General features: G+C 44.4%; 2 protein-coding genes across 5 annotated transcripts; both read left to right on the forward strand.

Moving 5' to 3' along the window:
* Positions 1–840: 840 nt before the first annotated feature.
* On the forward strand, positions 841–4,431 carry asb14b (ankyrin repeat and SOCS box containing 14b). 3 transcript variants are annotated; one of them, XM_080469197.1, is made up of 10 exons: positions 877–942; positions 1,457–1,626; positions 1,723–1,775; positions 1,866–1,997; positions 2,090–2,248; positions 2,337–2,582; positions 2,812–2,980; positions 3,056–3,590; positions 3,710–3,863; positions 3,951–4,431. In XM_080469197.1, the coding sequence occupies exons 2-10, from the start codon at positions 1,499–1,501 to the stop codon at positions 4,124–4,126; spliced, it is 1,752 nt and encodes a 583-aa protein (XP_080325323.1). In that variant the 5' UTR covers positions 877–942; positions 1,457–1,498; the 3' UTR covers positions 4,127–4,431. The 3 variants fall into 3 exon arrangements, with proteins under 3 accessions (XP_080325325.1, XP_080325323.1, XP_080325324.1); XM_080469198.1 differs by having other exon boundaries at positions 1,499–1,626; XM_080469199.1 differs by lacking the exons at positions 1,457–1,626; positions 1,723–1,775 and having other exon boundaries at positions 841–942.
* A 1,547-nt stretch (positions 4,432–5,978) lies between these two features.
* tasorb (transcription activation suppressor b) lies at positions 5,979–20,120 on the forward strand. Of its 2 annotated transcripts, none has more exons than XM_080469193.1 (23): positions 5,979–6,409; positions 7,556–7,701; positions 7,904–7,996; positions 8,095–8,167; positions 8,370–8,461; positions 8,571–8,705; positions 8,813–8,937; positions 9,166–9,197; positions 9,450–9,555; positions 9,706–9,809; positions 10,030–10,139; positions 10,322–10,382; positions 10,520–10,594; positions 11,542–12,444; positions 13,674–13,981; positions 14,310–14,412; positions 14,497–15,323; positions 16,464–16,586; positions 17,069–17,228; positions 17,309–17,417; positions 17,542–17,720; positions 17,997–18,131; positions 18,373–20,120. In XM_080469193.1, exons 1-23 carry the CDS (start codon positions 6,103–6,105, stop codon positions 19,602–19,604), a joined length of 5,538 nt encoding a protein of 1,845 aa, XP_080325319.1. In that variant the 5' UTR covers positions 5,979–6,102; the 3' UTR covers positions 19,605–20,120. The 2 variants fall into 2 exon arrangements, with proteins under 2 accessions (XP_080325319.1, XP_080325318.1); XM_080469192.1 differs by having other exon boundaries at positions 18,370–20,115.
* Positions 20,121–21,869: the final 1,749 nt, after the last annotated feature.

The raw sequence follows: 21,869 nt of genomic DNA on the forward strand, positions 1-21,869 counted from the left end.
ACAAAATGTGCATCCAATACTCTGCAACTACTGAAAAGTGTCCCTTGTCTGGAAGTAGCTTAGTTTATTCAAACAAACACCCAGCAGAAGGTTTCACTGAATTCAACAAGGATTTGACAACTATATTGCATGCCTCTTCTTTGTCTCTACACAAAACCCGTGTGTTGTTATTCTTCTGTACACAGCCTCATTCACAGGAGCTATTCCTTGAAAACTCTAAGGATGAAGGAATCGAGAAATAAAATTTGTTTTTTTAGTTTTTACAAGAGCTCTGCTGTACCTGGAAAGTATTTCCCTTCACCTGCCATAACTGAGAAGCAGCTCAGGCCACGTGAAGTCATTTGACTTATCTTTCTCTCTGAAATAAAAAAAACATCCATGGAATTAAAAAAAAATAATAAACTGTTGAGGAAAAGCTATCATGTTACTGAGCTAGTTTTTATTGTAATGTGTAAAGCGCTCTTTGTTACCTGTCTCCTTATTGTTGCCTTCATGTGAGATGCTGCCATCCACTGACGTGTATAACTCAGATATTAATCATGTACAGCTATAGCACAGTTTAAATAACATTTATTTTCAAATAATCTTCTACTAATGCTGGATATGTAAAAGAAAAAGGTATACTCAAACAGCTGTTGTTGGTGTTTGTTTTCAGGGAATTGGGCAACTCTTGTTGAAATGTATAGAGATTTGCACACATTCTGAAATATTTGCAGTGTGTGTTTTCTTTTATATAACTGGAGGTCGACTTTTAAAGAAACGTGTGCATGAGTTGAACTGTTGTTGCAGTGCTCAGTGGGTCAAAGCTAGGAGCTGTGAAGACCCCGTGATGTGACATTTATAGTTATGATGTATAAATAGCTGCAGGCTGTGTGGGGACTGCGTAGCCATTGGCTTTACTGGTGTTCACACTACAGACGGAGCCCAGCAGTTCTCGTGAAGGTAAAAACAACTCAGTAAAGTTATAATGCTATTGGCTGATTAGTGTGGAGTTTGAAGGCCATTACTTCTGTATTGTAGATGTTTGTTAAGCTGTTCAAGTTTGCATGTTCTGCTACATGTTGTGCTGGCCCTGCTGTTAATCTAGCTGTTTTTATGCAATGTCCTCTGGTTCTTTCAGATTTATGGTTGAGAAATTCCCACAATAATCATTTGTTCAAAATGAATCATGCCTGATCTTGTTTTGCAGTGCCAAAGAAGAAATACTATAAAAACCTTTATAAACTAAGCGATGATTACACTCACGCTGGAGGCACTGCAGAGCTGATTGGAATTATTAGATGAAATATCCTGAATGTTTTTTGGCGCCACCAAACCAACAGCACGATAATAAAGGATTGCCACTGTTTGAGCTATTAGGAGCAGTGTGCTGTAGTTGGTATTCATGGCTGCAGGTTGAGTGAGCGTTGGGGTGCCAGATTTAATGGCCTTGTTTACTGTATGGCTCTCTCCTCAGAGCTGTCCCTTCTGCACTTCTGACTCTTTTTGGACAAAACAGATGAGCACAGAAACAGAAGATGACTTTTATCAGTCGGACGAAGATGACCTGGATGAAGACGAGGCAACTCAATATATAATCGAGCAAAGTCTGATTCAATATAGAAAACTCAAAGGCCTGAATCCAAGGTTAATCTGTCAAGATATTATTAAAAATGTTTCTCTCAATTGTGTATCTCGTCTCGGTTGTGTAAATCCCAATTTCTGCACAATTACTTCCCATAGTGATTTGAAACCAAGTGATGACCCTGATGAGATTTTCAAAGCAATTAAACAGGGTAAACATCCGTTTTAACCTCTCTGCCCTCTTTAGAAAATTTGTGAGTAACGGCAGAAGTGCTCATCTGGTGTTGTGTCTTCATATTTAGGAGATGAGGCTGCTCTGGACAGACTCACAGTGCAATCAGAGACTCTGTCCAGAGTTGATGAGAGAGGATGGATTCCCCTGCACGAGGCTGCAGTCCACAAAAACAAGAAGATGCTGGAAATCATTTTCTCAGGTTGACGTGACAACATTATTGGAATTGACCAACTTGGTTTTCTTTTTTTCAATCCTTGCATGTGGGTCATTTCCTTTGTGTTTGTGTTCCAGCATCTCCGCCTGGTGCAGCCCAGTGTCGTACCCTGAAGGGTGAGACTCCTCTGTTCCTCGCTGTGCTCCACGGACTCAGAGATAACGCCACCTTCCTGTTACAAAATGGATGCACCCCGGATCTCCAGAACGACGAGCAGGATTCTCCATTAGTGGCAGGTATCCGACACCAACAATGTGGTATTTCGCAGACACATAAACTTTGTTGTGATTGTTTGTATCTCTGTTCTGTTCCTTTACTTCACAGCCATTCTGAATGACCACTATGACTTAGCCACGCTGTTGCTCCGTTACAATGCCCAAGTAGACCAAACTGGACCACTGAACAGGACAGCTTTACATGAGTCAGCATTTTTAGGTCTGGAGAATTTTGTCTATCTGCTCCTGGAGTCTGGTGCCGAGCCAAACACACGTGACATTAAGAAGAAAACTCCTCTGGCCCTGGCTGCACAGAACGGACATCTGAATGTAGTGGAGGTTCTGTTAGAGAAAGGTAAAGCATGAGATTTAACCACCACTTTCTTTTTCCCTTGTTGATATCTTACTGTCTTGGTGATGGTACAATGCCTGTCAAACAAATTCAAATGAAGACCCAACACAGATTAAATCTCACCTCCCACCTCCCACCTCCTTTACACTTGAACTAAAAGTGAAAGATAACACTATAAATACATTGAAGCTACATATTAATGTATATTAAGAGTGCTTTCTTCTTGTTGTAGGAGCCCATGTGTCCTGTGAGTCAGAGTCAGGTACCGTTTTGTTTGATGCAGCAGCATCAGGAAACCCTGATATCATCTCATTGCTCCTGGATTATGGTGCCGATCCCAATGTGCCTCTTTACAGTGGACACCTGCCAATTCATCGTGTGGCATACCATGGACACAGACTGTGAGGAACATCTGCATTTGCTTCATATACAATTTTGTCTTAAGTCACGTTCTCACTTCAGGTGACTCTTCGCAGGGCACTGGAGCGCCTCATCCCAGTGACCGAGCTGCACTCTGTGAAAGAAAGTGGGATGAGTCCTCTCCATTCTGCAGCTGCTGGGGGGCACGCCAACTGTGTGGAGGTCCTGCTCAAAGCTGGCTACGACCCAAACTTCATGCTGCACCCAACGGTGCGCCGCAACTATGAAGATGAGCGCAGGTCTGCTCTCTTTTTTGCCGTGTCGAACACTGATCTTCAGTGCAGCCGCTTGCTGTTAGAGGCTGGGGCAATGGTGAACCAGGATCCTATCAACTGTCTCCAGGTGGCTCTCAGACAAGGCAACTATGAAATGATCAACACGTTGCTTAAATTTGGGGCAAATGTCAACTACTACTCCCGTGTCAACACCACTCACTTCCCCTCGGCGCTGCAGTATGCCCTGAAAGACGAGGTTATGCTGAGGATGATTCTGAACCACGGTTACGATGTGAAGCGCTGCTTTGATTGTCCGTACGGAGACTGTTCCCATGACTACGCTCCCTGGACCACCTCAGCCATCAAAGATATGGTGGTAATGCCACATTTGTCAGAGAAAAAAGGCGGCAGAGAGAATGGATCATAAAAGAGAGCAACAGAGTAATTGTTTCCTTTAAGGTTTGTCTTTGATTGTATTTTTTTCATCTTTTCCAGTTCTGTGAGGTGATCACAGTGTCTTGGCTGAAGCACTTATCTGCACAAGTGGTGCACATTATGCTCGACTACACCGACCAGGTCACCTTCTGCGTCAAACTCAAGGAGACGTTACAGGAGCAGAAACAATGGCCAGAAATCTCTCACATTCAGAGTAAGAAAGTTCTTTAACCTGTCACCAATGTAAACATATATTTTATTCATATATAATTGACTTTACTATCTGTTTTTGTTTCTTTAGGGAATGCACGCAGTCTGAAACATCTGTGTCGGTTGCGGATAAGACAGCATCTCAGCCGCCTGCGCCTGAGAGCCCCAGTTTTTATCAACTTCCTTCCTCTTCCTCCCCGACTCAAAGATTACCTCCGCTATAAGGAGTTTGATGTTTACAGCAGGGGCAGCATGGTTAGCTCCTGACAACTCACAGGGAGACTTCAAGTCTTCTTACTGTATGTTTTCAAATTAAATGCTTTTTTGTCTTGAGAAAAAAAAAATAGCCGCAAAAAATGAATATGTGCCTTTCTTTATTTTCTCATTTATAGTTTGATGTTAAAACTTCATATGAAGGTTTTTTAATGTGACTACCGTGGTCACTTCTCTTCTGGAGCTTCAGAATATACAGTCTTCATCGATTGCCATTCTGGTTGCTTTAAATAAAGTTTTCTATGAAATGCAAAGAATTCGTCACAACAAGCCTGTAAAATAAAGTGTTAATGGGATTTACCGGAGCGTCAATCTTCTTTATTTCCTGTAATGTAAACCTCTAAATATATTTTATTCACCAGAAATCACCTGACCAGCAACATATTTGTCTTAGAAAAACAGAATAAATATGAAAACCTTCAACACAACACTTTTCACTACAATAACAACAAACCATTTTTACAATAACTCTAACCTGTCACTATAGGTACTTAGTATTTTAACAAGTTTCACTTTTACTACAGTGATCTCATTTTGCTGTGAAGTTGTCAAGCAATCCTCAGATATTACTGTAAAGATGAATGTAAAATGCACCCTATTTAACTTACAGTTAAGGCTTTGATTATTGTAGTAATTACGCATGAAGTAAATTTGTCAAACTTAATATTCAGAGTATGTGAAGTACCTCGTGCAGTATTTCAAAGAACGCCAACGGGTGTTAGATGGAGAAAAACGTATTCTGTCTACGAGATTCTAAATGTTTCTGTTGTCATTAACAAGCGTCCCAAGAGTGAAATTTGAAAAATTCAAGGGACTCATTGTCGTAAACATACAGTATAGAGAAAATACAAAATATGAGAATAATTTACCAGAGAAGACAAAACACTAATACACTAAAACAATAATCTCACATGAATTTGTTTAAAAAAATTCTATGCAATCATTTACAACTCTGTTATCTCAAGACACTTTCTAATAATCACCCTTATAAAGAAAATAACAAGAACCTCAACATTTCCACATGAACATGTCTCATTTGGGATCAAAAACAAACTATTTTAATGGGAATACTAACAGATGGAATTAAGAGAGTTTATTCTTTATATGGTTATATTCGTATATTCATAGTGAGGGTCCTCTTTTTCAACTCCAGTGTGGGCATTTGGGCTTTTCATTGAGTGCATGTGGATTCTTTATGTTTCCTCCCACAGGTCAGAAACATGTTTGAAGAAAAATGGTAACTCCAAAAGATACCTTTCTCTGTGTAAATGTTAATGTGTAACACGCTTGTCTTATAGTGGACTGGTGACCTATTCAGATTTATATTCATTCAACATCAGGCAAATGTTACTAATGTACGTTTAAAAGATATAAAAATAAAAATAAAAAAAGGTTTTTATCTAAAGAAATTAAAATGCTTTATTCAATGCAAGATGCTAATAAGGGATTAAGGACGGACTTTATAAGAGGGCAAACAACTTTAGCAACAGCCATGCATGCAAAGGGAGAACATGCAAACTAAAAAGACCCAGCCTAGGTTTTAACCAATGACAATCTCGTGTTGAAGCCAGAGCTCTACCCACTACAACGTTGAGTGGTATAATTACTCCCAAGCAATTATAAATGGATGTTTTTGAGAACATGTGTGATTCCTGCTCATCTCGCAAGCAGATGCTCATGCGGAATCCTGTGGGTACTGGGTGCACTACTCATGTTGGCCTGTGGGGGCGCTGATGTCCCGCTTTTTATGTGCGCGCTGTGGAGGCTGGGTGCAGTATCTGCTACGGCCTGAAGGGGGCGCGGATGCCCTCCTATGTAAACAGTGACGGCAGCGCTTTGCAGTGGTGGAGAAGAACGTCTACGTCATTTTCACAATGGCGGAGGCTGGGTGAGGAGGAGAGTGTGTGAGTGAAGCGGCACCCTAATCGTCACAGCTACATCTCCCTGAGTGCGTGCACAGTGCCCGAAAAATGGCCCTGAACCCCGGCGTGGTGGGAAAAAGGGACTCAGGATGCACCGAGACGGACGTTCTCCGCTCGGAGAGCGGCGAAGCCCCGAAGAATTCAGCCGCCACCTCGGCCACAGCCAACCAAAATGGCGATCAGCCTGGATGTGGAGACGTTGTAATGCCCGAACATGAAGCCCCTGAGCGGCGGAGGAGCGTGCAGACGGACGCCCGGAGCTTCAGCAGCTCCCCTCTGGCGGCCCAGAGACCGAGCGACGAGCTGTCACGGGGGAAGTTTCAGATCCCAAAGAAGAAGAGCAGGGAGCGGAAAGGTGGTGCCATATCGCTGCTGTTTAGAACGGAGCTGTCCTCTTTGATAATTCTGCATGTCGCTAGTCCGCTAGCCGCCTAGCCGGCTCGTTTCGCTGGTTTACTGAGTTTCGAACAGGGTTCTCACTGTTGTTTTCTCGAAAGCGAGCCCTGGCTGTGCGAGCGGGCCGGCCTTCGGTGTGCTTGTGGGCAGACGTACCGCTAGCTTTAGCCCCGGCAGCCTGCAAGCAGCACTTTGAAGACCTGAGAGCTCACCTTGTTTGGGTTCTTTACCTTGTCCAGTGTGCTTACCTGATGCAGCTGCAGGCGCCACAGTGTTGCAGCCATCCCCGACAACATGCACGAGCGTCTTTGACCTCAGTGAAGGGCATGGATCCATCCAAAGTCTTTGCACATGAATTGTGCCCACCACCCCCCCGACCCCCAATGGTATCTGGTCCTGCTGACCGACCCTGACCTCCAACTCACTGTTAGCTTTGAGTACCTGAGTCATGGACTGTGCTTTACATGGAAACACACATTAATTGTACACATACAAACTCGACATAAAGTGGCCACTGTATCACTTTACCCTTTACGTAGCAACCACATGTCCAGTGCCCCCCACCCCCACCCTTAACGCTGCCCAAATCAATGTTTCTGTGGCATATGTGTGCATTGCCCAGTTTTCATTCATTTCACCCACACTGAACTCTAGTGGGAAGCACACTTACCTCACAGAGGATTCTTATTGCCTTTTCCTCCATGGGTTGTTTTAGTTCCCCTCCTACAGTCCAAACACATGCTGGAGGATATTTGTCTTTAGGTGTGGATGTGACAGACTGGCACCCTGCCCAGTGTGGACCCTACTTTTGCCTTCAGTCAGGTGCTGTCTGCTCCAGCACCCTATAACACTGAGTTGGATAAGGCAGAGAATGCTTCGTCTTGGTCCTCTGTGTTTTTAGTGTTGTGCTCTATGCACAGCTGGGTGTTGATGCAGAAGTTTTATACGTACCCTGGTTGTTGTCGTTCCGTACAGGATGCTGCTTCATTATTAAAAAAAAAAAATTCTGTTCTGTTTTCTTGTCCACATGGAGCCAGAACACTACAGCTTTGTATAGATACTCGCCTGTGTGTGCTCATCTGGTGCTTCCTCTCTGTGTGTGCAGGTTTGTTCCAGTTTCTGCCCCCTGACAGTAGAGAGTTTGAGGACCTCGTGAAGATTATTTCTTCGTTTTACCTGGACGCGTCGTCCCGGGGAACCTTCTCCTACTGCAAAGCCAGGCTCGTCCACAACGAGCTGCTGGAGAAGGAGGTCAGTCCTCATCTCTATGAACTACAAAACAATTCTACTAGGTTTTTTCTGAGCTGGCTTCACAGTTAAGGTGTTCAAACTACAAAGTGCATACAGAAATGCATTGATCACAAAAGATTTTATGATTTGTGCTGTCTGGAATTACACATCCTGAGTTAGTGCAACTCACAGAGATATCTCATCTGCTGTCTCTGTTTGTCAGTTCATCGAGAAGCGGAGAGAGATGAAGCAGGAGGGACGAACCGATCAAGAACTAACGGAGTCGTATTGCTTTCTATACCCAGACAAATCCAAGGTTGGCTTCCTCAGATAAACTTCAATCAAGTTCGTATCAAAACATGACAGGTTTTTTCACATTCTTGTGATTTTGGGTTGTGCTTCTCCCACCTGCAGCTCCAGTGGATCTGTGAAAAGGGTTTGTCTGTAGGACACTGTAAGATTACTACACTAGGAAATCCAGCACTGGGTGAGTTGGATTTAATGACAGATGTCTGCTCTAAAGAAAGTTTGGTCTTCTGATGTGATTTCAATAAGAAACTCAACTTATTCATTTCGTTTGAACTCAAGATTACAACCGAAGACGACAAAAAACAGCAGCTCTGTGACACTTTGCAATATGTTCCAACGCTGACGGGTCCCCTAAATTCAGTCGTCTTTCTTTTTTGCAGGCGTTTATCTCTCCAAATATTCAGATTTATTACAGATCAATCCTTTTGAAGTGGGCTCGTCAGGGGATATTATCATTTTTAAGGTCATGAAGGTACGTTGATAAGTTTTTATTTTAAATTTTTACTTATGACCTTCAGGTTTTTTTTCTTCCTCTTGTGGGATTTTTGGTCAATCGATATGTTTTGTATGTATGTTTTCAGGGCCGAATAAAGCACATCTACGACAACATGCCTAAGAATGCAATGGAGCCTACACCCAAGTTTGACTGTCACTGGTCCAAAAGTGCCACACGGGTCTCATCTCTGCTGTCGTACCGAGCTTTTGAGCTCACGCAGGTAAACATGAGCTCTTTTTTTTTTTTTCTCTCTCTCTCTACACAACCCAACAAATTTTCTAATGTGTTTGCTTTAATGTTGTTTTTTTCTTTTTCGGCTTCTTGCAGCAATACTACTTTGAGTTTGCGTTTGATGAGATCAAAGCGCGGCCCCGTCACGTGTGCCCGTACGCCGTTGTGTCGTTTCACTACAAAGGAAAGGAAGCTGCAGCTACTCCCATGACTGCACACAGGTACCACTTCCTGTAGGACCATGTTCTTTAGAAGTCTTTCCTATTTTCTTCACTGGATTCTATAAATATTACAATGCAAATTTGAAACTGCTTGAAACTCTTGAGTTTATATATATATATATATATATATATATCTTAGTAATAGAAATAACAAACCATATGTTGATGAGCAACATCTCATCTGTTAGTTTGGTTATAAACAAGTTGTGTGCTTTTTCTCCTCAACAGGTTCAACACCATCACTCCCGAAGGAAGTAGAGGTACAAGATCTACATCTTTTATGATTTTTACACAAATGTCATTGAGCGTGTGACCTCTGTGTGATATTGATTTCATGTCTGAGGGGTGTGCTTTGAAACAAATGAATGTTTTAGTTCTTAAACTTAATACATTTTCACTCAACTGCTGTGTCAGAGAGCCAGTGTGTGAGACCTCCAGTAGTTATTAAATGTGAGGACCCTCTCGTCTCGGCGGCGCCTGACCTTTGACCCGAGCTGTTGATGTGTTTGTAGGGAAAGGCTGCTACACTGTGTGGAGTGGTCCTCTGGTGAACAAGGGCCAGGAGTTATTCCCGATCTGTTTACGTTCCTCTTCACGTCCTTACCTCCCATTCAAGCTGTGAGTAAACTTTTAACCTGTTGTGTTTCTGCGAAACCTCTACAGAGCTGGTCACATTTCCTGTTGACCATTATCAGCGTTTCTGTGTAGTGAAGTGAAACGTTACCTACGATTACTGCATGCATTTTAATCGGCTCTGCTCTCCTCCAGGCCTGAGAAGTTGGAGTTTAGTCGAGCGATGCAGCTGGATCAGGTGAAACGAAAGATTCCCCCTTTGCTGTTTTCCTGGGACACCTACAGCATATCACGGGAAGGTCGGTACAAACCACGCATTGTACACCTCCTAATGAACTGATAGAAGAAATCCCAGTGCTTGTGCGTGGTTGTCTCTTCTCAAAAGCCTGTGCAGCATCACGAAGGAAACTCATAAAACTTAAAACGCAGGATTTATTTGCATGTGTTTTTCTCCGTATGATTACATAAATGAAAACTGAGCTGAGTGGTGTATTTGAAGCTGCTTATTTTTGTCTGCAGTGATGAAGTGTGAGATGTCCTGCAGCCTGTTTGAGGTGGTCGATGGGAAAGGAAAACCAACCAACGGCAGCCTGACGGCTCTGCTCAACAAACTGGAGAAAGACCGGATAGTGAGCTTCTATCTGCTTTTTCATGTGAAAGATTCCCAGAAAAACACACATCAAACATTTTCATATGAAGCCAGATCTAATAACAAACCTGTTTTTGTGGATAAAACTGTCAAACTGACCTGAAAACTACATACAAATGCACCCTGCCGTTTCTGACTGCAGCCTCTCCTCCCATCATTCAGGTGCTGGTGAAGTCCTTGTTTGACAGGGGTTTTCTCTTTCTGCTGTCCTCAGCTCAAATGGGTGAGTCAAAGCAGCGAGAAGGCTTTTTTTCTTTCTCCCTCTTCATCTCTTCATTCTGGTGTTGCATCTGTTGAACACCTACGTCTTACCTCCACTGAGGGTTCAGCTTTAAAAAAAGGTTGCTGTTTGTTTTTCAGAGCGACGGGGGCGGCTGGAGAAGAACCTGCAAGCGCTGTTCATCTTTCAGGAGTCAAGGATGGTTGTCAAGTATTGTAAGTAATATTCTCACTCTGCATATTACTTCTGGCTGAATGTGTTTGCGTGAAACATTCAGGAGAGAGGAAAGTTGCAGATGAGATTACTGTAATTTACAGCGTTTGTTGTGTTTTCTCATTGAGTTTTTTTCACGATTCTAAATTACAGCATAGTCATTTGATATTTGAAATATAGACATTCAGTGGTTTAATGCTGGTTCAAGTTTATTGAATGTAGAATGTACCTTCGGCATGTTTTATCTGAGGGTGGTGTGCATGCATGAGGCAACAGTGAAACAGTGTGATGAGCTTTATTCTTAAATTTGATTGACACTGTTCACGCAAAATAAGTTGGACTGAAGAAGAAATATCTGCAGAATGATCTTATTGAATGATAATGAAAGCATTTGATAAATTTAAACCTTAAACTGCACCAAGCTTTGCCATGTTTAAGACATACTGACAATTGACATCAAGTTAAATTGTGGTTATATGATCTTCCAACTTGCGTCACCAGTATGGGTCATTACCTCACATGACCCGTAGGCTGCCAGTTGTCCATTACTCTTATTTTAATTCACCTTTTATTTATACACATTGTGCACATTCTCATTGTAAAGAGAAAGACCTGTTAAAAGATGTACACAAACATACATAATATTACATGAAGTGATTAACAGAATAAAATAAAGCTACAAAGAAGTGTGTCAAAGTGCCGTGGGGATGACGTTTGGTATATTCAGTTACTATCCTGAATAAATGAATATGACTATACCATCCACTACACCTAGTCCAATGTAGTCTTCTTTATATATTATTACAGTATTATCTGCAGTTATTGGCTGTTATTAGATGTGGTGTGTTCCACCAGTGGCTCTGTTTTTTTTGTTGTTTTCTTTTTTTTTTCATCTTTCCATCTCCAAATATTCATAAATAACAGTGAGGTGTTCCTCTCCATGTCTCAGCGTCCAGACTGTTTGAGCCCGAGCTCCTGACGGTGGAGCACCAGCCTGCAGTCCAACCTGCCGTGGAGCCGTTCGTCCCTGCACTGCACTTCGCCCTCTTCAAGCTGCGCCCCAACCCAGGCAAGGACTTGAGCTCCGGGGTGGAGCGCCAGGCCACCGAGTACCTGACCCGCTTGGATTCGGGCACGGTGCGACCCTTCATCCTCCCCGACTACAAATATAATGTGGACGAAAGGACGAATCCTCCCCCTGCGCCCCGGCACAAATTTAACATGGAGGCCGTGCTGCGGTCGTACGTCCACAATCCTGCCAATTACATTTTACCCGTGAACAAAGTGAAGGACATCATTGAACGGATTAGGAACCCTGCGCCAATACCTGCACCCGTACTGACGCCCACCCCAGCCCCGGTGGAGTACAGCCCCGTTTCTGACTGGGGGGGTTCAGACCGAGGCTCGGACAGATCAGAGAGACCTGCAGAAAGAACCACGCAAGACAGGCCGCCTCCAGAGAGGCCCGCCCAGGAGAAAGCGCTGCCGCAGCACAGCAACAGCAGCAGCAGCTGCAGCACAAGCAGTAGCAGTAGCAGTAGCAGGCAGCGGCCGGGCCCGGCTCATTCAAACGGTGCACAGATGCAACAAAAGACCCACGTGGAGCCGCAGACCCCCCAAGCCCCGAGGCTGCGGCTGTCCCAGAACGAATACGATAAAGACAAAATGAAACAGCTGCTCAAGCTCATCCAGCTGCACAAGAAGGCTCTGGTGAAAGATCCTGGGAAGGAGCGGGGAGAGGACGGGGCCTGGGACGCAAACAGTTTGAAGAGAAAGTTTGAAGGGGACGACAGAGGAGCCGCGAACAAACGCCATCGCGGAGATCAGCTGAGCAATGGGGAGACCAGTAGAGGTGAGTCAGGCCGCAGCCACACTCAAACTTTATCAGGCCTATGGCCTTAGCAGAATATTGAATATTTTATTCCTTTCACAACACGGTCTGACTAATTCTCATTGATTGAATGAGTCGGATACATTTTTAAAAAGTTTTGCTTTGAGATGATTTTGGCTTGTTTCCAGGGAGCTGTTCATATTGCTGCTTGTCAGGAGCAGCTGCTGCCACACACAAGAAGGTTAAACATTTCAATGCTAAAACCTATCGGTTATTAGCCACAGATCCTTTTTTAAATACTGCCTGTGAGCCATAGGAGCGATTTAACACCTTCGAGACTGGATTATCGTAGATGTTTCAGACTTTTATTGATATTATACATTTTAAAACGGATAAATTATTTCAATGCACTTTGGAAATGAGTGTGAGTAGTTGTATACCTTTTGTCTAATTTCAATCCCTCTTCAAGCCAATTTCCTACTTTTTTTTTTTTTCCCCCTGGAAAAGGGTTATTTCGTAAACATGGTTTTAATTGTAGGGTTGAAACAAATGGCTTTAACTTCTCCGATGATTTGAAATCCTTCACATCATGTCTCACCATCATTTGTCATCATGCAGATACTCCAGATTCTTTACTTTAATTATTGCCTGAAAATTATAACCGTGAATGTAAAAATTACTTCATTAAACTTATATTTAAATCTTTTTATTGAGCACACTAGTATTATATTAAGTGTAAATGATGGTTTTCAGAATGTATATTTTTTTAAACCTCTCACATAACCCCTGCAGTAAGCTGGAGTAACCCTCGGGGCACTTTGAGAAACAACTACTGCCAACAATCTTCATACAGACTATCTGAAATAGGTTTTAATGAGCAGTAATGGTTTATGCTGGGCAGGGCTTTTTACTTCTGGGAAAAAAATAACTTGTCTTCTGCATTTCTAACACTTTCACAGGCTCTTCAAACCTATATATTTTTTCCAAATCTGAACTGCACTTCAAAAACACATAACAAATCTGCAGCTAAAATACACACAATGCTGGTTTATATCTCCTGTATTTATATGATCTGTCTCATTCATACCAGCAGTTTTTGGACAAACTTGATGGTCAGATTCCTTTAAACACATAAGGATTATAAAGTACCATTGGAAGTTGATTTCCTGTTCTGAGCACAGTGGCTTGTAGTGATGCCTCACTCTCCTGCTGTGGGACGCGCTCCTGACGAATCCTATGTGTCCCCTCAGGAGCCCCCGCTGACGAGATGGGAGATGAGAGTGGACAAAGCGACAATCTGACAGCGGTGATGGAGAGCATTGGCATCTACGACACTGACCTGAGGGCTCGGGGAAACACTAATGCCTCTACTGTGAACGAGGCCCAGCGGCTCCTCAAGATCCTCCTGGCCACGCTCAACAAGGCCGTGACTCAGGGCTCCGTGCCTGCGCAGGCGAACCACGGAGAACCATCGACGGGCTCAGGGCTCGCCCTCACCCTCACTGACCCCGATCTTAGGGCACAAATTGAGCAAACATCACAAACCAACTACACAGAGGTGAGATGCAAAGACCATCATGATATTTTTCAAACCTATGGCCAAGACTTGACTTGATTTATTACAAATCGAAATATTTTTATCAGATGTCCCATCTTTTTTTCAATGATCATAATTCTCAGTATTTAAAATGGGTTGAAACATTTTCTGTGAGTATATGAATAACTGGGGGGAAAAAAACCTTCATTGAAATTCAAATTTATGTAGATGTGAGTGTATGCTTGGATTAATTTGTTTGACTGTTGCTTAACCGGCAGAGCAGGACTGACTGATGTTTTGTAAGACGTTACAGTGCATTGAATTTATCTGCTGGTGTTTTCCTGTTCAGGAGGACATGGACTGCAGCCCTGGCAGCCCCCTCAGTGCCGGCTCCCCCTCGGAGCAGGCACACATCTCGGAAAAGCCGGCCTGGGAGCCACCCGGTAATGAAGGTACCTCACATTGTGGAGCACACACGAGCATATTAAACGTTTTAAACAAGACAACGGTGTGAGCAGTCTGCTGTCTGCTTTCAGACAAAGCCCAGCCTTTTCCTGAGCCAAAGCCCGAGCCGGAGCCAGAACCGGCGGCAATAACGGTGGCGGAGCCGGAGCCGGAGCCGAAGGCGCCCACTGCGCTGGAAGTGAAGAAGGCAGCTGTTTGCACGTTAGCGGCTGTGGAAGAGGCCCCCTTCAGGCCCTCTATCAGCCTGGACACCATACTCAACCAGGAGATTCACAGCCTCGCCTCTGACATTAAAAATATCATGCAGACTCAACACATCTGCTACACCTCGCAGATGCCCCCGCGGTCGCCTCTACGCCGCTGCTGGCTGCCCAACAGCCACTTCTCAGATTTTGTCATCCCCTTCGTCTCCCCCGTGCCCGTTCAGGGGCATGTCAAAGCGCTGTGCGAGAAGATGGACAAGTTGATCCCAGCCCCGTCTGCCCCCGAAACGGTCACCTCACCTCCTCCCCCAGTGACGGCAGCTAATCTCACACCGCCGGGCCCCATAAACACTCCTAAAGGCGAGGTGGAGCGCTCCCTGTCAAAGAGCAGTGCCTCCTCTCACAATGCTAAAACAAGTGCGGTCAAAGATGGCGCTTCATCGGCAGAGGTGCCAGGAGACGTCTATTCTCCCTCTCATGTCACATCAGAGTCTCCGGAGAGAAACTCCCAAACCTCGGGGTCCGCTCCCACCGGCGGCTCAGGCCTACTGGCCGGCAGCCTGATCGGACAGTTGAAGCCCGAAGTGTTCAGCAGCTTGGTGGAGATCTTTAAGGACGTCACCAAGAACACAGTTAAATTCTACATTTACTCCGGGGACGAGGGGGAGGAGAGCACCGTCTGCAAGGAGATAAAGGTACGACACAGTGCTTCAAGTTAAAGATTTCTATAAACAAATTAAATACATTTGCTGAAAAATCTAAAAAATACTACCAATAATTGTGTGTGATCAAATTGTTCCCACACTGTTATGGAAAGCGTTTTAAAACCTATCTCTTTCCATCCATAATTAGAAGTGTTTTGTTAGTCATGTGATGTGTAACGCGGCTCACAAGAGGCATGCGGTAGCACACCAGGCTATTATGAGGCTAACAAAGAGAAGCGTAGCCAGGTTGAGAATCATACACAACCGAACATTTGGTTTTGTGGGAGGAAACTGCTTGCCAGTTGTAACCACTGCTTCACCGTGCTGCTGAGCTCAGATCATTCATTTATAATTCCATAATCGATGGCACTTCATCCAGTTGGGTCGTAGGGAGCTGGTGAGGGCAGGTCACTCCTGACAGGATCAACACACAACAATTACCAACCTCAAACTCATCCACAGGGAGAATGTGTGAAGAAAATTCCAACCAAGCACATCCTCACTGTGCGGCCTGTGCTTGCCACTACACCACTGTAAATGTCATTCTATTGTATAACTGCAGTATTATCCGACATCTTGTGGAATTTAAAAGCAAGAAATTAAGCCGTAACAGTTGGTCCATATTTCTGACAGTTGCTGATATTTGACTTTTTCTCTTCAATCCAAGTTTCATAATATAATAACTCTTGGCTGCATAGTAGGCTGTCTAACAAATTGGAAACCAATGTCTTATTCAGGATTTAGGTTTAAGCTTTTATTCAGGGGAAAAATATCTTCAAATTATTGGTTAAAGTATTTATCCAGAAAAATACTTATAAAGTTCTTTTAAATATATGAATGCATCATGTAAAAATGACCGTTCTAATACTAGACTTCCTTCAAAGGTAATTTAGATAAGAGATGGTGGAATCTTTGTTTGTTGCCATCAGAAAACTGATCTTATTTTACATTATTATACCTCCATTTGTTTTCATGTTCAGGATCTGTAACTTACTCCAAGTCTTAGTGCTCTTGGACCTGCAGAGCTTTCAGTGTGCCGTTAAGGTTTGAAGTGGACATGGACGAAAATGGATGGCGCTGGTTGTCTTTGTGTGAATCTCTAACCATTATGTCTCCCGTCTCATCTCTCAGGAGTACTTGAAGAGTCTCGGCAACAGTGAATGCAGCCCGCAGGCATTCCTGGAAAACAGTGGCAGTTTAGATAAGCTCCTCATCATCATTCAGAACGAGGACATCGCTGCACATGTGCACAAGGTACAATGACGTGCTGTCAGCCCTCCGCTGTCTCACAACTCCAACTGCTGCTTCAAGACCGTTCAGTGTCTGTTGCCGCAAACTGCTGTTCAGACTGAAATAAGTCAAATAGAATAAAAAGTCAGCTTTGTTCCTTTAAACAAAACTCCTTCTTTAGGTTAAACATGCTGATGATTTTTCCAGGTACTTGAAGTTTTTTTCTTTGGCTTCTGAGTGTCATCTGGTTTTCTTACTGACATCTCAGACTGACTCGGTGATGTCGTAGGGACTCTGGGGGAATCTTGTTACTTCTTATGGCTGAATACATTTCTCCAGGACACTGGCTGAATGTTTTGGGTCATGCAGCAGACCCTGACGGCTTTACCATATAGATTAAAGTTGAAACATTTCAGCGTGCGTCAAGAAAACAAGCTTCAATTACTTCCTGCTTGGATTGAAGTTTGTCTTTAAAGGGATTTAATTAGTTGAAAACCTCTCTGTAGATCCCGGCTCTGATGTCTTTGAAGAAGTTGCCTTCAGTGAGTTTTGCTGGCGTCGACACGTTGGACGATGTCAAGAACCATACGTACAACGAGCTGTTTGTGTCTGGAGGCTTTATGGTGTCAGATGAGTTCGTCCTCAACCCCGATCTCATCACACAGGGTAGGTTTTACTTCGCCGTGTGATTTCTTGAAGTATTAGTGAGCCACTAATTCCGGGTGACTGTTGGTGCTTTTGTGCAGAACGCTTGCAGGGCCTGCTGAAGTTCCTGGAGGAGCAGAGCACCCCTGAACACCCCTGGCAATGGAAGGTGCACTGCAAGTCCCATAAGAAGCTTAAAGAGCTGGGAAGGTCTGTATCTTGAGCGGAGGATTACCTGAAATGGAGCAGGCACATCAAATTCTTCAGCCATAATTGGCCTTTTAAGAAATGTCTAATAACTGTGCTGGTCTACTTTTGCTCCGGTCTCTTAAAGGTTAAACACAAATGCCATGGCGCTGCTAAACCTTCTGACAACCTATCAGAAGAAACACTTAGTGGAGTTCCTCCCCTATCACGAGTGTGACACGCAGTCTCGTCAGGCTCCGGATCTCGAATGTCTCATCAAGCTTCAAGCTCAGCACACGCAACAGCGGCACCTTATCTTCCTCACAGGTATCCTGCTTCATCCTCACAATGCAGCTCACGCATCTGACAGCCAGTTGTTATACATGTCTCGGGTTGCTTTTTTTTGTTGTTTCTAGTTTTTTTTATTTTTATAACAATAGTATTTTTTGAAACAAAGCACCTTTAAGATGAAACTTTATTGATCTCACACCATGTGCCGGCAGCACCATCATAAAGAGCAGAGCAAGTAAAAGGAAGATGTAGATATGTGTGAAAGAATCTTTAGGATATCTCTCAACTCAAAGTGTGTTTTTCTTTCAACAGAGAGGCCATTTGAGATGTTCCTGCAGTACTCCCGAAATGGAATAGTGATCGCGAGCATTGATGATGTTATGAGTGGTTTCCACAGTCTGATTGGATCCATTAATCAGAATGAGCTTCCAACACCGCCTTCTACCGGTGGGTAGCGTCGAGAGCAGCGCTGAACGCTGAACTTTGCCATAGTGTAATTGTTTCACTCCATTGCCTCGTTTTCTATAGAGTCATCTGGCCTGGCCAGTTTAAGATTAATGTGCTTGTGGGGAGTTTTTTTTGAAGCACAGTTGATGTTGTTAATGCTTCTGTAACGCTTTAGTTGATAACATCTTTCTCTCCACTTTCCCTTTTTCTGCCTGTGTGTCCTCTCCTGCTCTCCCAGCAGTGAATGATGAGTGTGTGGAGGAGGAGGACATGTCATTAGACTCTGATGATGGGGAGCCGTCGACCATATCCGATCCCTCAGAGCGGAACCAGCAAGTTGGGAAAGAGAAGCCCCCGCTGCCTCCGCCCCCGGACAGGGAGGACTTTCGCCCGCCGCTCCCGGAGCACCAAGCCACGGCAGAGAGCACACCAACACTGTCTGACTACAGCGCCCTGAAGACGGCTATCTCTCAGTTCAAAGCCTCCAACCAGATGGGGGTGGGGTCCTCGGACTTCGGCAGCTTGTCTCCGGGTGGTTTTCCTGTGAACCCCCATCAGAGCTTCCTCTGTCCTTCAGCCTCATGGTCTTCTTACGCCGGCTCCTCCACCTACGCGGCCTCTCCTGCGTATCCCGCCTCGCCCTGCAGCAGCAACCAGGAGCAGGAGTACCGGCCCCCCACCACAGCTCCTTCCACATTACCAACCCCACTCGTCATGGCTCCAGCAGGACCTCTGGCCAAGCTGGCTACACTCCCCTTGGAGGTCAAACCTCCCCCTCCGCCTCACCTCATGATGCTGGGTACCACCTACGGCTCGGACTCCGGGGGAGCCGGGCCAACTGGTGCCTCTCCACTCAGCACCACCCTCCCTTTCAAGGACCACAGTGACGCTGCTCAGCCAGGTTACATGGCTGGCCTTCCTCAAAACGCTTGTGGGACCCCCAGGCAGCACGACAGGACACTCGGCGCAGCAGGGGAAGGAGCCTGGGGGACAGCACAGACCACCACTTGTGAGACTGTCACAAGCCAGGGTGGGGTCAACTCTGGCCCAATGGACCCCAGTGGGCTTCCTAAACCTGGGGAAGCTTTTCTAGGCAGTACTCCCGGTACGCAAGGGGTCAGGACTCAGGTGAACTGCGCTGACTCTCTTCCCATAGTGGCCACCAGGGGGGGCTCTGTACTTAGACCTAAGCTGCCGCAGCATCCAATGTGTGGAGTGGGCTTCGGTAGTATAGGTGCCGTCCCTGGACAGATGGACCATGGACCGATGCGGGGTGGAATGGGTCCTGGTTCCTTAGGGGGCTTCCGAGGGAGGGGATTCCCTCCAGTAGGACTTTGGCCTCGGCCACCGGGGCGGGGACTGGATCGGGGGGATGGAGGTGGGCCCTGCTCATGGGGCTACCCGGCAGGCAGGGGGGCACCACAGAAATACTACACAGACTACACATACTCTCACAAGTACACCCCTGAATAGACAATCAAAGGTCACGAGAGGAGATACAACCAATCCTCCAGAGACTGAGCTGTCTGAATGTACATATTTCCTTGTCATAATTACCTTGGACTAAGTCAGTAAATAAGGAACTTGGTTTTCTACAACAATAAAATTGATACAGGCAGAGCCGAGTGTCCAACTGTCGTGTAAACTGTCTGTACACTCTTTCCATGTGAGCTGTTTGAAACCCTGTTCAAACCACTATATTTATATTTGCCAACAAACATTAATGGCCTTCCAGCTTTTCAGATTTGATGGTTATTTCTGTTTGTCCTAGTTTTTCAGACGGTTTGTGAACATGGAGAAAGGCTGATATTTTTTTAAGGAACAAAAAAAAAAACTAGTGAATGAAATTTCACATTTTGCTGTTTTTCTTTTTTTTTTTCTTTTACAATATTTGGTTGTCCAAATTCTATTAAAATACTGCATTTCAGACTGTGTGTGATGGGTTTGATGACAGTGTCAAGCAAACCATTAAAATTATGAATCAACTCTGTGTTATTGTCCCTTCACTTGAGCCCCACATCCTATTCAGTCAGTACAGCTCTCCTGAATGAACTCAGAGCCTCACAGATTTATTGTCCGTATCAATCCCACCCGGACGCCTCCGCTGAGATGTTTGTGGGATTACGTAGTCACTGCGGGATCACGTTTAACACCAATTACGCACTGATGTTTTAAAGTTTAAACCAGAATTTTTATGTAGGTGTGGGACTGGCCTCCTTTTGGATGTGCCCGTGTGAAAAAGAGAAATTCTAGGGGTCAAGGGGATGATGCCCTTTTCATCTTGTGAGGAATAAATGGAGGTAAAAATGTCTTTCTTAGAAAAAGAAAATATATATAGCTGAGTTCATTGAAAGTGTAATGTTTATAATTACAAAAGGGAAAATAAATGACATTTAAGATTTGTAAAAATGTAAATTAATAAAGGAACCTTTTAGCCTGTGGACTGTCAATATAAGTAAAACAGGAAGTCAGCAATTCGAAGCGGAGTTACTTGAAGTTTATTTTGTAAAATTGTATTGTACTGTATTAATCCCCCTTGGGGAAAACCCTATACCGAATTGACCCATCGATAGCAGCCACGCAGTGCTCAGGGGGGAGCTGGAGGGGGCTGATGGTCTTGTGCAGGGACACACGGTACATGCTTTTGGGACTGAGGAAACCAGAGTACCCAGAGGAAACCCACACACACAGGGAGAACATGCAAACTCCACACACAGAAAGGCCCCAAACCCAACCTGGATTGAATTCTCACTACGGCGTGAGACTGCAAACACCTCTGTGCACAGTGATGACTACTCCTGTAGACTGAAACACAAGAGAAATATACACCAGAACTATTGTAAATATAACAATAATCTGTTATTTTCAGACAGCGGCAGGAGGCACAGGCAGGAGAAATCAACTAAATCTTTATCCCCCGGTGGAGTAAACTGTTTGTGCTGAGCAGTTTGGAGGAAACGAAGAGCTTAAACCCTTTTGAGACTCCATGCTGAGAGCCACCGGCTCTGTGACTCCACCAGCACCGAGAGAATCATTAGTTGGGTTTCTGTCCTCTGTCTCTCGGTTGCCTTGTGAGCACGCTGGAGTCAGATGGAGAAAAGCACCAGAGGGCGCCGTTCCCCCTTAATGTGGGAAATAGGTTAACACTTTATCTCCACAGCCTCATTCCAGCTGTGCAATAGCTGCACCATGGTAACAGGGGAGCCTGAGCCGCAGCGTTTCCCCCTGTTAAATCAATTATAAGCAAGAAACATCACACAAACTCTGACCAAGATGTGTTTGTACAGCACCCTGCTCCACACACTCCGCACACTCATTTAGAGCTTAGCTATGGAGGTATGGTGTGCATCATCCAAAAAGACCCCGGGGATGGAGGAGAATAAAGACAGCGAAGACAGAACAGGATGACCTGACATGGTTTCAAAAAGCACACACTACTAATACAATGAATGAAATCACAAAAAATACAGACTCACCCGTTTTAAAATGCTCTGAGATTGGACAATAAGTGCAAACAATGGTTACTACATTTGAGTTATTTTCATAATTATTAGTCTGTGTTTTATGAAAAGCCCATTTCAGAGAATGTGATAACCCAGAAATGTAGTTGGCTTTTTAAAACATTCACAATTATTCTGAGATACAAAGTCATTTTACAAAGAAAGACAATTTGTAAGACACCACATCATTAGTTTAACGAAGCTCATTATAAGATAGGTAATAAGTATTAATAAAGAA

The sequence above is a fragment of the Lipophrys pholis genome (assembly GCF_963383615.2).
Source record: "Lipophrys pholis genome assembly, chromosome: 8".
Lineage (NCBI taxonomy): Eukaryota > Metazoa > Chordata > Actinopteri > Blenniiformes > Blenniidae > Lipophrys > Lipophrys pholis.